The sequence below is a fragment of the Neolamprologus brichardi genome, chromosome 4, assembly GCF_056152115.1.
Source record: "Neolamprologus brichardi isolate AB-2024 chromosome 4, ASM5615211v1, whole genome shotgun sequence".
In the NCBI taxonomy this organism is placed as follows: domain Eukaryota; kingdom Metazoa; phylum Chordata; class Actinopteri; order Cichliformes; family Cichlidae; genus Neolamprologus; species Neolamprologus brichardi.
Genome location: NC_142107.1, coordinates 777894 through 794280, shown reverse-complemented (window position 1 = coordinate 794280; position 16387 = coordinate 777894). Strand labels below are relative to the sequence as shown.

General features: G+C 39.3%; 1 protein-coding gene across 1 annotated transcript; it reads left to right on the top strand.

Moving 5' to 3' along the window:
• Positions 1 to 501: 501 nt before the first annotated feature.
• Positions 502 to 6711, top strand: tspan34b (tetraspanin 34b). Its single transcript, XM_006805029.3, has 8 exons — positions 502 to 740; positions 2508 to 2585; positions 2997 to 3212; positions 5384 to 5458; positions 5550 to 5657; positions 5746 to 5865; positions 5958 to 6050; positions 6159 to 6711. The coding sequence occupies exons 2-8, from the start codon at positions 2529 to 2531 to the stop codon at positions 6216 to 6218; spliced, it is 729 nt and encodes a 242-aa protein (XP_006805092.1). The 5' UTR covers positions 502 to 740; positions 2508 to 2528; the 3' UTR covers positions 6219 to 6711.
• Positions 6712 to 16387: the final 9676 nt, after the last annotated feature.

Here is a 16387-nt window from a genome sequence, read left to right as displayed (position 1 = left end):
AGCACATGCCTGTAAAGTGTACCATGGGGCCTTGCTTCCTTTGGTCCATGACCTTTTCAGGGGTGAGCTTATTTGCTTGTGTGTTTTTTTGTTTGTAATGTATTACTTACATCATGTTGAAGTTAAACTCTCAGACCTATGTATATAGATACATCTGAAACCATATTAGACATTTTATTTTGTGTAGAGAAAAAAAACATTTACAGTTTTCAGTAACTTTAAGATCAGCCTGTGGTTATTGCAAATTATTACAACTGGTCACATAATTATGCCATATTTACATGAAATCAAATTAACACCTTGAAACAGAGCAAATGTTGAATGGTTGCTTTGACCATGCACAGGTGATCTTTATCCCTCCCTCATTTCCCTCCTCCCTCCCTCCCTCCCTCCCTTGGGAGCTACAAAGCTAGATCCATGGTGATGTGCTATTACTCAGCTGCTTCGGTCACACCCACCCTGTGCACTCCCCTCCCTTCACTCTGCTTATAATCAGCCAACAGCCCAAAAATAAGAGCAGAATCCTGAAAAAGTCTCTTGCAAGTTGTTTACACATAACACAGTGCCACAGCCACAGAAGCGAGACGTACGTTTCACAGTGTGGGTCATTTTTGTGAGGACAGCAAAACAACAGACACCTGTGCTCCTGTTACCTCACGGTGCGCTCCCACAGCAGCTGTCTGAATCACAGCAGTGAATGCAGGAGCCGGAGAACGTCCTCGGATAACACTTGAGAAAAGGTAGGCCGCTTCACTTGGATTCGTTGCTGTTTAACTGTTCTATGAGGCTGCTTCTTGTGAGCGTGCAAGTCTGGCTATTTTGTTTGAGAGCTGTACCCGCGCAGGGAGAGATCCACCCAACAATGATCCTTTGTCTCCTGAGACCTGCCTGCAATTATTCTGTTCAATGGCATCCTTTGAGATTTCTCCATCTGTGTTTTCTTTGATGGTGGTTGTCGAATTGGAGACAGTTTAGAGGTTCCATTTAAAAACACAAACACAGCACGTCATGTTTAACGCATAAAGTGTAAAATATCTCACCTCCAGACAAGACTGCTACTTCCAGTCAGTACGCCGTTGGGTCCTTTTACAGTAATCACGGAGGCATTTTGAGATTATTCTGTGACTTCGGCTCATTAATACATCACCAGGCCCACTCCTCAGTGTCAGAGTGAATCAGTGACCTTAAGGAAGCAGGAAGAGCTTGAAGGAGTGAACAAGCTAAAGTTTGGGGGAGTCAAGGCAACAAGTCATTATGCTTGGAGCAGTATCCTGGCATCTGAATGTATGATTAACTTGATGACAACCAGCTTTACTCTAACAGGGCAGCAGAGCTAAATTATTAGAGAAAACTACTTCCTGGTTTTGGTTAATGTGATATGTTTGGATGAATGGATGTTTGGTGTAAGCTGATAGGGAAGGACTATAAAGGCTGCTGTGGTTTAAATTTTCCAAGAGAGGTAATGCAGAGACGACGGCACAGGGAATATCCAAATTCTAGGAAGACAGCCTGCTGCTGTACACAGGCGGATTCTGCTCAGTCATAGCTGTTAACAACTTGTCTTGTTTCCTCACACCACACAGAGTGCTGTTCCCATTCTGGGAGATCTACACACACACACACACACACACACACACACACACACACACACACACTTGTAAGTGACAATCTTTAAGTGACTCAAAACAGAGGGTGGTAGGAGAAGACTTAGTGACAGCATGCTGTCATCTGTGTGCCTGAGTTTGATGGATGATGCATTGGAGTAAAGAGCCTTGTACAGAGTTAGTGAAAGGGTTGTCACACTACACCTCAGTTTAGCCTAAACTCAAACATCAATTCACCCCCACAGCATGTTCAGGGAATGGTGCGCTGGCTGGCCACAGAGTTCGCTCCCTATGCAAATACATACACTGGTGTTTTTACTAGGATCTATACCCTCTTTATTCTTAACATTTTAAAATATTATGAAAGGACATAGCAAGTGCACTGGTGAGATGAAAAAAAGTCCACAAATAGGGATCATTTGCTTATCAATAGTGTTCATCTTCCGAATTGGGTTCCTCCCCTCCTTTGCATGCCGCTGGGCTTTTTTGTTTTGTTTTGTGCGGTGACAAACTTTCCAGTATAGAGTGAGATTTACTTCCTCTATCGTCACCTCTCTTCTCCGATTACTGCTAAACCAAAAGCGCTCACAGTTACATGTGCATTGTGAGTGACCTCATAGTGTAAATGACAGGCTCAAGTGTTTAAGATAAGTTATTAAGCTCACAAAGACTAAAAGGTGACAAGAGTTTGAAGCTACCCCACCCCGTGCCCTCCCTGCTCACAGAGGAGGCAGCTCTACTAATTCATTGGCTAACAACAGGTGAGCAGGATGATTAATGCTCTTTACAGAAAAAGACATTCATGCAGGTAAAAGCAAAGTGTTGCTAAATAAGTGCTCTTAGTGAGATAAAACCAGACTAAAGTTGAAAAATGTGTCTCTATCATTCTTCCTCTGACTGTAGGTAGAAATATCAGCAGCAAAAATGGGATGCTTTCAATTCCTCAAATTCATGATGTTTGCGTTCAACGGCATCATCTTTGTAAGTAAAGACTCTCATTGTTTTATAATTTTATTTAAGTTTGAAGGATGCTGACAGTTACTTACAATTTTCTTTAAGTGTCACTCAGCAGTACTGTGTAGTCTGAATGTTGTACAAAAGCATACAAATACAAATCACTAGTTATTTTTACACCACCAACAAGAGTTGTAAACTGTAAATTGCACATTACAAATATTTTCAGAACATTGAGTATTGGACTTATCCATTTTAAAGTTATTAGAGTAAAAATGCATTTTCTACCAGACAGTCTCAAGGCAAAACCCTCCCTGCCTAAGTCTTAACAGACAAAAGCATGGTAGCAGTCACCGTGACAAAAAAGACTGTCTCTTATGCATAAAATCTGTGAAGTGCTCTTTTAACTTCTCCACCCTCCACATGTTTCTTCTTCAGCTGGCAGGTGCTGCCATCCTGGGTGTTGGGATCTGGGTGAAGGTGGATAGCGGTTCCATCCTTACCTTTCTTGGGAAAATTGACAACATGCCAGCAGAGCTAAGCCAGGTGCTCAATGTGGGCTACCTGTTGATTGCAATTGGGATCTTGCTAGTCGTCATCGGCTTTCTAGGCTGCTGTGGAGCCATGAGGGAGAGCAAGTGTATGCTACTGCTGGTAGGTTGTTGCCTGCTATTTTATAGAGGCTTAAAGAAATACTTTGACATTTTGGCACACTTTCTTGATTGTAGAGCCCTTGAAGGTCAATAGGGCAATAATTTTTATTTTATGGGAACAAGTCACCCTCAGTACACAAGTCCATTCATCTAGTACAAACATAATAATTCATTGCGTAAAATGCATACAGCCAACAAATAAGGGAGATGACTCACCAGCCTGGTTTCAGTTTTGAGTTTGAGTTTGAGTGACAATACAGAAGTTACGATATAAAGGTTAAGGAACTATGTTGTCAGTTATTGCTAGCAAGCTTGGTTAGCAAGACATATCTATAAACTCTAACGGAGAATTTTTGGTACAGCACTTGTGACCTTTAGCAAATGTATGGTCTATAAAATTACCTGAATTGTACATAATTACCAGTTAACAATATAAGCCTTAGGCTTCAGTTCTGCTAATAACACAAATCCCTATCCTTATGAAGACACATGTAGGATCTTTCTTTTAGTATTATAAACACAAAGCCGACAACACAAAGATGAAGACCAGCCCAAAGAGACTTCAAAGCGAACACCACAGTGATCCTACTTTAGAAACATAAACAGGTAGAAACAGAGGCTGGAGCCTCACTGCTCATCTGTTTATTACCTGCTGAAGTTCACAGTCTGGCTGGTGGGCTAGGGTCAGCAAGTGCTACACTTTAACATCACTCAGGGTTCTTGGCTAGCTTTGCATTAACGTGTTGTCCATGCAGATGCTTGCAAAGACCTCATTGTTTTATAATTTTATTTAAGTTTGAAGGATGCTGACAGTTACTTACAATTTTCTATAAGTGTGACTCAGCAGTACTGTGTAGTCTGAATGTTGTACAAAAGCATACAAATACAAATCACTAGTTATTTTTACACCACCAACAAGAGTGGTAAACTGTAAATTGCACATTACAAATATTAACGTGTTGTCCATGCAGATGCTTGCAAAGACCTGAAGCGTAATGTGGTTGTTTCTGTCCTAGATGCAGTTTGCACTTTACCATTGCACCCTTGTCCTTTTGTGCAATAGGAATAAAAGTAATGTCTATATCAACAATGCGGACCATCATTTTCTTCCTCTCGTACACAAACTGAGATCAGCTTTTCTCCACGCTTCTCCAAGGACCAACAACTCAAGCTAGGATTGCCCACAGGCTGGATGGTTGTGACACTGTTCTCTAGTGACAGTAAACAACTACAACATGTAAACAACAGTTTGCAAAACTTTATTCTAGTCTGTGTACAGAGACACTACAGAGCAATAGTTTACCCTTAAAAAGAGAAACAGACAAACACAGATGCCTGGTACCTGCTACTTAGACCACATGTTACCACCAGCTATAGCAAGTAATAAGTGCAATCACTGCAGTAATAGTGGAGTTTCTTTTTTTTAAGGTAGAATATGTGGAGCCATCTATCCGACACCAGCTTGACCTGGAGTACAATCCATTGCCTTTAATCTTTGTACTGAAAACACTGCTGCAGCAGGTTAACGGATAACGCTTGGTCCGTGATCTCTGTATGGCTAATTTACCAAGAAAATTACACAACAGTGGCAGGACAGATAACAGGTTTTTCTGCTTACGCCCACTTCTGCTATCTTGAACTGTGAAGTTGGTGTTGGTGTGGCTGCTCTGACCATCAGAGTAGGAAGTCTGACTTCCTGATCATTTCAAAAGAAAACTCATGATTCCTGACTTTCCACCTCAAATGGATCAAAGCATAAGTAACCAGATGAATAGCTGTATTGTTTAATCACCAAAATGAAGAACAAACGTTTTTGGAAGTCTGTGACAGGAAGCAGGCAATATTATTAGGAACGTAATTAGTTTTCGCACTTCAGCTTTGGCTTCATGTTCCACCTTCTGAGATTGCTGCTTGGTTAGAATACTACTAAGCTCCCCACCAACACTTTAAAAACATTATTTCTGCTAAGCTAGCCAGTTGCTGGCTATACCTCCATGTTTGTTTGTAATTCTTTACGCAAGAAAATTAATTTATGGATACTTTGTGAAAATAAAAGGTCAAAAAATTTATTTTAAAATGCTCTCTCAAACAAGTTTTTTTCTATTATTTTTTATTTAAGCTACACTTTAAACAAACCCATTCCAGTAATGGATATTCTTATCTCCTCAACAGTTTTTTATTATAGTCTTGTTGATCTTCATAGCAGAGGTGGCAGGAGCAGTGGTTATTTTGGTATTCAGACCGCTGGTAAGTCTCTAAAGAACTTACAGAGATAATCTTAGTAGCTGCATTATCATGACTATTTGAATGCAAAATTTGCTTCATGTGTGTATGTTAGGCTGAGGAGCTGTTTAACAAGATTGGTCAGGAAGCAGTGAAGAGCATCAAGCAGGGCTATGGGAACAATACTGACATCACAGGACTGTGGAATTCGACAATGAGCACGGTACAAAAATCTGCTAAACAATAAAGTCAGTGGCTTCTGTTTTCAGCAACACTTTTGGTAACGTGCCCACTTTTTCTGTCTACGCTAGTTTAAATGTTGTGGATTCTACAACTCATCAGAATTCAAGGATTCTCCTTACTATAAAAACCACAACAATACATTTCCACCTCAGTGCTGTTTGAACCCTGGAAGCACATGTACTAATGGGGTAAGGACAATTCAAAGTAGTAGAAAATAATTCAAAATGTCTTTATAATTACGATATCTCTTTAATCTACACCTACTACATATTTTCTTTAGACAATCACTGGTTGCTTCCCAAAGATCCGGAAGCTGATTGACGATAATACCGCTGCTATAGTGGGAGTGGCGCTCGGGATTGCAGCTCTGGAGGTATGACACCACCGTTACATTAAGTTGAACTATATGGTAAATGGATGTTTCATTTTTCTCCTTTTGGCACCTTTTCTTACCTTATTTTTGAAATTTTATTTCCTTCAGTTATGTGCCATGGCTGTCTCAATGATCCTTTACTGCAGGATAAAATCTGAAAGTGTCTAACTACAAAGGACAAAGGCCTGAGAGAAATCCCTTAAATTACTGGAATCTTTCTATTTTTTTATCACTTCCTGTAATGAAAGTCTTGTGCAATCAGATTTAATAATTTAATGTAACAAATCTATTTTTGCTACATTTAAATCTAGCTAATAGATGTGATTAACAAATGTATTTTATCCATGTAAACATCTATGTATGTATGCTATCTACTTAATCAGCTAAGCACACTGTACACACACATGCACGCACGCACACACACACACACACACACACTGTGTATTTGACCAATGATTATTTAATGTAGTCCGTTAATGAGGAATTCAGTGATAAATGTATTCATTGTGATAATGAAACAAAACCTGTTGTCAATATTGGGCACTGAAAGGGGGATTTTTTCTTTGTTTGCTTGTGTCCGTTTTGCACATTTCAGCTTGTAAATTAGCACCAAAGTTGATACATGATATGTTTATATGGTCTAAAAGTGACTGATTCTTAAATAAAGTCCACATTTCTGGGAGTTTTTGAACTGGCTGCAAGCATTTGTGCCATTTTACAGAAGCTATGATGGTAAGCGCAGGTAAGAAGGGACTAATTTATTATTTATTACACTTTATTACACAAGAAAACACATTGGACATATAGAGGTTACCTTTTACTTTTAACTAGAGAGTGTAACTTATCTGAAACCATTGAGACAGGAAACATGAGCCTAAATGTGAAATTCTACATGTTTTTGTATAACTTGGAGCAAATGGCAGCTTTAATTTAAAATAAGAAGGCTTCTATGTTTGACTCAGGCAGCATGAATTACCTACATTGAAACTGTTAGCAAAGCTGAAGTTTCTCACCCTGGTTTAGTCGTGTATAAATTTGGACTCTGGCTTCATTGGACACTTAGAGTCTGGATAGAAACTTCCTGGTGCTGAGTGAACAGTTGATCTTTGGAATTTGCTGGTTAATAAAAGTACAGGACAAGGGTTAAATGACTTGTCTAAGGCAATTTGCCTCCAGTGATTTCCACCATGTAGTAAATACACTTAACAGCCATTACATTAGTTGCACCTCGTGCCAGATTGGCCCTCCTTTCCCTTTCAGAACTGCCTTTGTAGCACAGATTCAACAAGCTGCTGGAAACATTCCTCAGATTATTTGCTCCATATTGATATGGCAGCATCACACAGTTGCTGCAGATTTGATATGAATCCATGATGTGAATCTCCTGTTAAATCACATCCCAAAATAGATTGAAATCTGGTGACTGTGGAAGCCAATTATGTTCAAGAAAGCAGTTTGAAATGATTTGAGCTTTGCGATGTGTTGCATTATCCTGCTGGAAGCAGCAGAAGATGAATACACTGTAATCATAAAGAGATGGACATGGTCAGCAATAATACTTGGGAAGGCTGTGATGTTTACACAATGCTCAGCTGGTATTACTGATCCCAAAGTGTGCCAAGAAAATATCACCCATCAGCCTGAGCTGATCAGGAAGGGTCCATGCTTTCATGTTGTTTTCCCCAAAATCTGACCCAATACCACAAATGGAGACTCATCAGATCAGGCGATATTTTTCCAGTCCTGTATTGTCCAATTTTGGTGAGCCTGTACAAATTATAGCCTCAGGTTCCTGTTCTTAGCTGACATGAGGGGCACCTAGCGAGCTCTACTGCTTCAAGGTTTGCTTTGTTGTGTGTTCAGAGGTGCTCTTCTGCATACTTTGGTTGTAACAAGCAGTTATTTGAGTTGCTGTTGCCTTCCTGGCCATTCTCTCTTCTTTTTTTTTTTTTATACTTTTTATTTATTTATTTAGGAACATTTTTATGCAGAAAAACCCCCCCCCCAAAATATTATGAGGTCATGGGAAGACAATATATGCCCGTGTATACAGCTGCACATCCACACATACAGTGGGGCAAAAAAGTATTTAGTCAGCCACCGATTGTGCAAGTTCCCCCACTTAAAATGATGACAGGGGTCAGTAATTTGCACCAGAGGTACACTTCAACTGTGAGAGACAGGATGTGAAAAAAAAAATCCATGAATTCACATGGTAGGATTTGTAAAGAATTTATTCGTAAATCAGGGTGGAAAATAAGTATTTGGTCAATAACAAAAATACAACTCAATACTTTGTAACATAACCTTTGTTGGCAATAACAGAGGTCAAACGTTTACTATAGGTCTTTACCAGGTTTGCACACACAGTAGCTGGTATTTTGGCCCATTCCTCCATGCAGATCTTCTCAAGAGCAGTGATGTTTTGGGGCTGTTGCCGAGCAACACGGACTTTCAACTCCCGCCACAGATTTTCTATGGGGTTGAGGTCTGGAGACTGGCTAGGCCACTCCAGGACTTTCAAATGCTTCTTACGGAGCCACTCCTTTGTTGCCAGGGCGGTGTGTTTTGGATCATTGTCATGTTGGAAAACCCAGCCTCGTTTCATCTTCAAAGTTCTCACTGATGGAAGGAGGTTTTGGCTCAAAATCTCACGATACTTGGCCCCATTCATTCTGTCCTTAACACGGATCAGTCGTCCTGTCCCCTTGGCAGAAAAACAGCCCCATAGCATGATGTTTCCACCCCCATGCTTCACAGTAGGTATGGTGTTCTTGGGATGCAACTCAGTATTCTTCTTCCTCCAAACACGACGAGTTGAGTTTATACCAAAAAGTTCTACTTTGGTTTCATCTGACCACATGACATTCTCCCAATCCTCTGCTGTATCATCCATGTGCTCTCTGGCAAACTTCAGACGGGCCTGGACATGCACTGGCTTCAGCAGCGGAACACGTCTGGCACTGCGGGATTTGATTCCCTGCCGTTGTAGTGTGTTACTGATGGTGACCTTTGTTACTTTGGTCCCAGCTCCCTGCAGGTCATTCACCAGGTCCCCCCGTGTGGTTCTGGGATCTTTGCTCACCGTTCTCATGATCATTTTGACCCCACGGGATGAGATCTTGCGTGGAGCCCCAGATCGAGGGAGATTATCAGTGGTCTTGTATGTCTTCCATTTTCTGATGATTGCTCCCACAGTTGATTTTTTCACACCAAGCTGCTTGCCTATTGTAGATTCACTCTTCCCAGTCTGGTGCAGGTCTACAATTCTTTTCCTGGTGTCCTTCGAAAGCTCTTTGGTCTTGGCCATGGCGGAGTTTGGAGTCTGACTGGTTGAGGCTGTGGACAGGTGTCTTTTATACAGATGATGAGGTCAAACAGGTGCCATTCATACAGGTAACGAGTGGGGGACAGAAAAGCTTCTTACAGAAGACGTTACAGGTCTGTGAGAGCCAGGGATTTTCCTTGTTTGAGGTGACCAAATACTTATTTTCCACCCTGATTTACGAATAAATTCTTTACAAATCCTACCATGTGAATTTATGGATTTTTTTTTCACATTCTGTCTCTCACAGTTGAAGTGTACCTCTGGTGCAAATTACTGACCTCTGTCATCATTTTAAGTGGGGGAACTTGCACAATCGGTGGCTGACTAAATACTTTTTTGCCCCACTGTACATATATCAATACTTTGGTATTGCAAGTTCTATGCATTAAAGAGTGCTGCCACAATTTGTAAAGCCCAGCCATTTTCTCCAACGTCTCCTTCCCAAGTCTCCCTGAAGTCGCAGGGTGAAAGTCATACATTCCATCAATTTGATGTCTTCCACTATAGAGGTAAAAAGTATTATAGTGGGAGGGTCTTTACAAAGCCAGCGTTTTGTTATAGCCTTTTTTGCAGATGCCAAGAGAATTCTCAGGAGATAAACATCATCTGTAACTAAATCTTCTGCAAAATATCCCAGATACAATGATGCAAATGTACAAGTCACATTGAATCCAAGTACCTTTGTGATTATTTTTACAACTTCCATCCAGAAGGGTCATATGGATGGGCAGGACCAGAATATGTGTCTGTGGTCTGCCATGACTTCCCCACAGTTTCTCCAACAAAGCGCAGGTGTAGCACTGAATTTAGACTTTTGTTTAGGTGTTATGAAAAAGCGTATAATGTTCTTCCAACAAAAGTCCCGCCACATGTTGGAGTTAGTTGTGGTAAACTGTGTTTCCCAAATCCGTGTCCACCCATCTTCTGTAATCTCAATGTCCATTTCTTTTTCCCATTTCTGTTTTATGTAAATTGTTGAGTCCCTTTTGAGCTTAGTCATACATTTGTACAGTTTACTTATCAGGGCTTTGTTACTCCCGGAGTCATAAGCGTCAATGAAGATGTTAACAATCGAGAAGTCTCCAGGGACACAGCTGTTTATTCTTTTGCCAATATAGTCACGGAATTGCAAGTATCGGAAAAAGTCTTGTTTCTCGAGGTCGTAAGTCTTGCATAAGGTATCAAAGGCCATAATTTTAGATTTTACAATAACAACACACAGCAGTAATTCTATGCCATACCCATTGTCTAAATCTACTGTCGTGGGAGGCAGGTAAAACATCAGGGTCGTACGCTGGCCACCTCAGAAGTTTTATCTCTTCCTGAAGTTGTGCCTGCTTGACCACCCCCCTCCATATTTTTAATGTAAAATTGACCCATTGGCTGGTTGTCAAGATATTGTCCAACTCAGAAGCTGCGTGACCAAGTCTAGACTGGATCGGTGTGTCCGAGAGAGACATCTCAATCGCCTTCCACCTTGCACAAAGGATGGGTTACACCAACACACCAAAGACCTCAGCTGAGCAGACAAGTAGTAATCCCTTAATGAAGGTATGTCCAAGCCCCCTTTCTCCTTCGGCAACTGCAAAGTAGAAAACTTTACCCTTGGTCTTTTGTTAAGCCAAATGAATCTCGAAATCTGTTTATTTCATTCCCTGAACTGCTTCTCTGGAATTGGAATAGGTAAAGCAAGGAAGAGATAGAGTAATTTAGGAAGAATGCTCATTTTAATTATCTGTATCCTGTTGCCAAAGTCGAGAGGGAGCAGGCTCCAAATGTTGAGGTCACTGTATATTTCTCTATTAGTACGACTGTAATTAATATCATACAGTTGTGTTAGGTCTTTAGGCAGGAACACTCTTAAATATTTGATAGTGGTTGCCTTCCATTTAAACTTGAATTTTGACAATAGTGTCTGATCTGGAGAGAAATTAAACGTCAGAACTTGTGTTTTTTCGACATTAAGAACATACCCTGAATATAAGCCATATGTTTCTAACATCTTCATTAATACTGGTACACCTGAGCTGGGGACTGTGATTGTTACCAAGACATCGTCTGCGTATAGACATACCCTGTACTCGTCCCCTCCTATTACAATCCCTTTCAACGATGTTTCCTGACGTATAGCCTGGGCTAGGGGTTCGATAAACAAATTGAAGAGATAGGGACTTGCTGGGCACCCCTGCCTGCATCCGCGTTCTAAAAATATGGTATTGGAGAGACTACCGTTTATTTTTATTCTGGCAGTAGGGAGAGAATAAAGAGCTTGGAAACATTTGATAAATTCACTACAGAAACCAAATCTTTTCATCAAAGAGAAAGTCCCAATTCACTGAATCATAAGCTTTTTCAGCATCTAAGCTAAGAATAATTGAGCTATTTTTCCTATTATTAATGTGTTCTGTGATATGTAAAGCTCTCCTAATATTATCATGGGTTTGTCTATTTTTCAAGAAACCCGTTTGGTCTTCATCAATTAATGAAGGCATTACAGCATCCATTCTTTTTACCAAAATAGTTGTGTATAGTTTGTAATCTGAGTTCAGAACACTTATTGGCCTATAAGATTTGCAATTTATTCTATCCTGTCCCCCGTTTGGCAAAACAGATATGAAGGCCTCTTTCCAGGAGGGAGGTACCAGTCCTCCTTTCAAGATATAATTAAAACTGGTTTCCAACAAGGGTAGAAGGCTTTCCCTCATGGTTTTGTACCATTCGGCAGGGAACCCATCGGTACCTGGTGACTTATTGGAATTAAGGCTAGAAATAGCTTTAATTATTTCCTCCTGAGATATTAAAGACATTAACCTATTATTTGCTTCCCGACCAATTGTAGGCAGGTCTAAAGAGTTCAAAAAGTCAGTTATCTTATTTACATCACCCTGGATAGACTGGCTATATAACGATTTGTAATACGTTTCAAATGCTCTTAGAATTTTGTCCAAGTCGGTTACAACTTTATTACCAACTGGGTCTCTAATCTTATAAATAGTATTTTCAGCTTGCTGTTTTCTAATCCGCCATGCTAGCCGCTTTGCAGCTTTAGGTCCCGCCTCATAATATCTCTGTTTCATAAATCTTATGTTTTTCTCTACTTCTTCACCTAATATCTTATCTATTTCCTGCTTGATCTGTCTGATCTGGTGGGTTACTGTTGTATCTTTATCCTTCAGACCTGACTGTTCCAAGACCTTTAATCTATCCTGCAGTTGTAACAGTTCTTGTGACTTTTTCTTTTTAAGCATGGTTGACCACGCAATTATTTTTCCTCTGAGGACAGCTTTAGCTGCATACCACACGATACTGGGGTTTGTCTCTCCATTATCGTTGTCCTGCAGGTACAAGTTAAGATCAGCTATCATTTGTTTCACAAAAGCGGGATCATTTAACATACCAGTATTTAGTCTCCACAAGGTTGTCCTCCGTTTCCCATCCAAATGTAATATTATATAAATTCCACTGTGGTCAGAGAAATCTCTTGGACCTATTCTGCAGTCTTTTATCCTGTTTAAATCCCTATTAAACATAAAACAGTAATCTATTCTTGAGTACACTTAGTGTCGAGCAGAGTAAAAGGTAAACCCTCATGCTGACCCATGAATAGACCGCCACACGTCAATAAGCCCTAATTCCGTTAACATTCCTTTAACTTGTTTCTCTCCAGACGTGCTTTTCCTGCCACTATTATTTGAGTCTAATTGGGGGTTTAACAGTAAATTAAAATCTCCTGCACGAATGAGAGTTCCCACAGTTTCCTTAGAGATCAAATCAAATATCTTTTTGAAGAAACTTGTGTTGTTTCCTGGGGGTGCGTAGACATTTAGTGTGACAGCCTTGTGATCTATCTTGCCTTTTACTAAGACAAACCTACCTGCCTTATCGCTTATGTTAGATATATGTTCAAATTTTATTTTGTTTGAGATAAGGATAGCCTATCCTTATCTCAAACAGGTATAGCCTATCCTTATCTCAAACCTTCACCCCAACAGTAAGGAATATACTTTCTTCTCACATGTTCATCACTCCTACTCTCGTCTGGATTATTTTTTGGTCAGCAGCTCACTGCTGAGTGACATTTCAGACACTGAGATTCACCCTATAGCTGTCAGCGATCATGCTCCTGTATCTTTAACACTAATGCACAAGAATAATACTACGCCAAGTAAAAACTGGAGATTTAACACATCACTACTTAAAGATGAAGACTTTATTAAATATTTTAAAAAGGAATGGATTTCATATTTAGACTTTAATGACACTCCCGGAACATCTGCTTCTGTTCTATGGGAAGCAGGAAAAGCTGTGATGAGAGGTAAAATAATTTCTTTCTCATCACACAAAAAGAAAGAAGAAAACAAAAATATTCAGGAATTAGAAAAAACCATCAAATCCTTAGAAGAAGCCTACGCATTCCACCAAGATCAAGAAATAATGAACAAAATATGCAAAACAAAACTAGAATTAAATGAAATTATTAATAGAAAAACACAATTCCTTGTACAAAGACTTCGCTTGCAGAATTTTGAACACAGTAACAAATCAGGTCGATTTCTAGCAAACCAGTTAAAAATAAATAAAGAAAAAACAACTATATGTGCTACTAAAGATTTATCGGGGAACACAATATATGACCCTGGAAGAATAAACAACATTTTTAGGGATTTCTATGAAACTTTATATTCACCACAAATAAACCCGTCTAAAAATGAAATTGATTTGTTTCTTGACAACGTAACTCTTCCAAAATTACTAGACAGTCAAGCAATAGCACTGGATTCGCCACTGACGCCAGGTGAACTCCAGGAAGCCCTGATAAGTATGCCCAATAACAAGGCTCCAGGTCCAGACGGCTTTCCTGTAGAATTCTACAAAGAATTCTGGACAATTTTGGCACCAGTATTCCATAGATTGTTGCAGGAAATCAAGAAAAATGGCAGACTACCACCAAATATGAATTCTGCCAACATTAATCTCCTGCTAAAACCAGGAAAAGACCCTTTATTTCCCTCAAGTTATCGTCCAATATCCCTTATAAATGTAGACCTTAAAATAATCTGCAAAGCTCTCTCAAAGAGATTAGAGAAAATAACCCCCCTCTTAATTCATCCTGACCAAACTGGTTTCATAAAAGGTCGGCACTCCTCAACAAACACTCGTAGATTACTTAATTTAATAGACTACTCATACAATAAAAACATTGAAACCATAATATTATCTCTAGATGCAGAAAAAGCATTTGACAGAGTTAACTGGAAATTTTTATTTGCAACTTTACACAAATTTGGTTTTGGAAACTCTTTCATAAATTGGATAAGAATATTATACAATTCCCCAACAGCTCGTATCAGAACAAATGACCAGACATCCTCCAGCTTTTGTCTCATGAGGGGCACCAGACAGGGATGCCTACTCTCCCCTTCACTTTTTGCAATTTTTATCGAACCTCTAGCAGCAGCATTTAGACAGGCTACAACAATTAAGGGCATAAAATGTAAGAACGTAGAACATAAAATCAGTCTCTATGCGGATGATGTGTTGCTTTTTCTGCAAAACTCACAAATCAACCTCTCTGAGGTAATTACTCTAATAAACTGGTTTTCAAGAGTTTCAGATTATTCAATTAATTGGCCAAAATCTACAGTTCTTCCCATTAACTGCTCCTTCCATAATTCATCTTCTGCCCCACTACAATCTGGAAATATTAAATATTTAGGTATTAATGTTTCTCCTAAGCTTTCAGACTTAATTAAATTAAACCACATCCCACTTCTAAAGGAAGTAGAAGGCGATCTGACTAGATGGAAATCTCTACCCATATCACTCATGGGAAGGGTCGCCACTATAAAAATGATGATCTTGCCAAAAATAAATTACTTATTTTTAATGATCCCCAACAAACCATCACAAGATTGGTTCAGATCTCTGGATTCACATATTTCTAAATTCCTTTGGAAAGATAAACCCCCGCGTATCAGCTTAAAAACACTACAAAGAACCAAGGATAGAGGAGGATTAGATCTGCCTAATTTTCACCAATACTTCTTAGCCAACAGGCTTCAGTTCAGATGTTGAACAGGCACTATGCAATGATCTAGAGATTTCAGACCTACCATTTATTAGCTCAAACATCAAAAGACATGAATGCTTTAAAAGCATCAACATCAGCTTTTCTCTGACAACATGGTGGGAGTTTCTAAAAATAACGGAGTCTTCATTGATCCCATGCAAACGTACACCTATCTGGAATAACCCTGACATATTACAAAACAATAATAAGATTAATTTCCCAGAATGGAGTTGTAAAGGAATTAAATACTTAGAACATATATTAGAGGGAACAGAATTTATTCCATTTGACAGACTAGTTACACAATATGGGATCAACAAGAAAAGATTTTTAGAATATCAACAAATTAAATCCATAGTAAAAAAGAAATTTAACCTCAGTCAAGTTGAATTACAAACACCACCAAGTGTGGTTCAATTTCTTACTCTTAAATCCCCCAAACTATTATCTAAAATATACAGAACACTTTCTAAAATAGATGAATCAATATCCCTTCCTATTGCAAAGTGGGAAGCAGATTTATCAGTCAGCTTAGACCAAAACGTCTGGTCTCAGATGTGCTTAAAAACCTTTAAATTGATTAAAAATCCCAATCTGCAATTAATACAATACAAAATACTGCATAGAGTGCACTATACAGGTCATCGAATGTTCAAGATGGGCTTTACATCCGCCAACAACTGCTCACACTGTCAAGGCAATACAAAAGACAATTACATCCACGCTCTTTGGTTCTGTCCACCAGTGCAGAAGTTTTGGCACGAGATATGTGAAGACTTATCAAAGTGTCTGAAATGTAAAATTCCAACCTCCCCTTTAGTATGCTTGTTGGGAAATTTGGATGATGTCACTACAGAAACTAATACAGTCCACATGGTTTTTACTGCCCTATGCATCGCCAAGAAAACGGTCCTCATGAACTGGAAAAATAAAAATAAT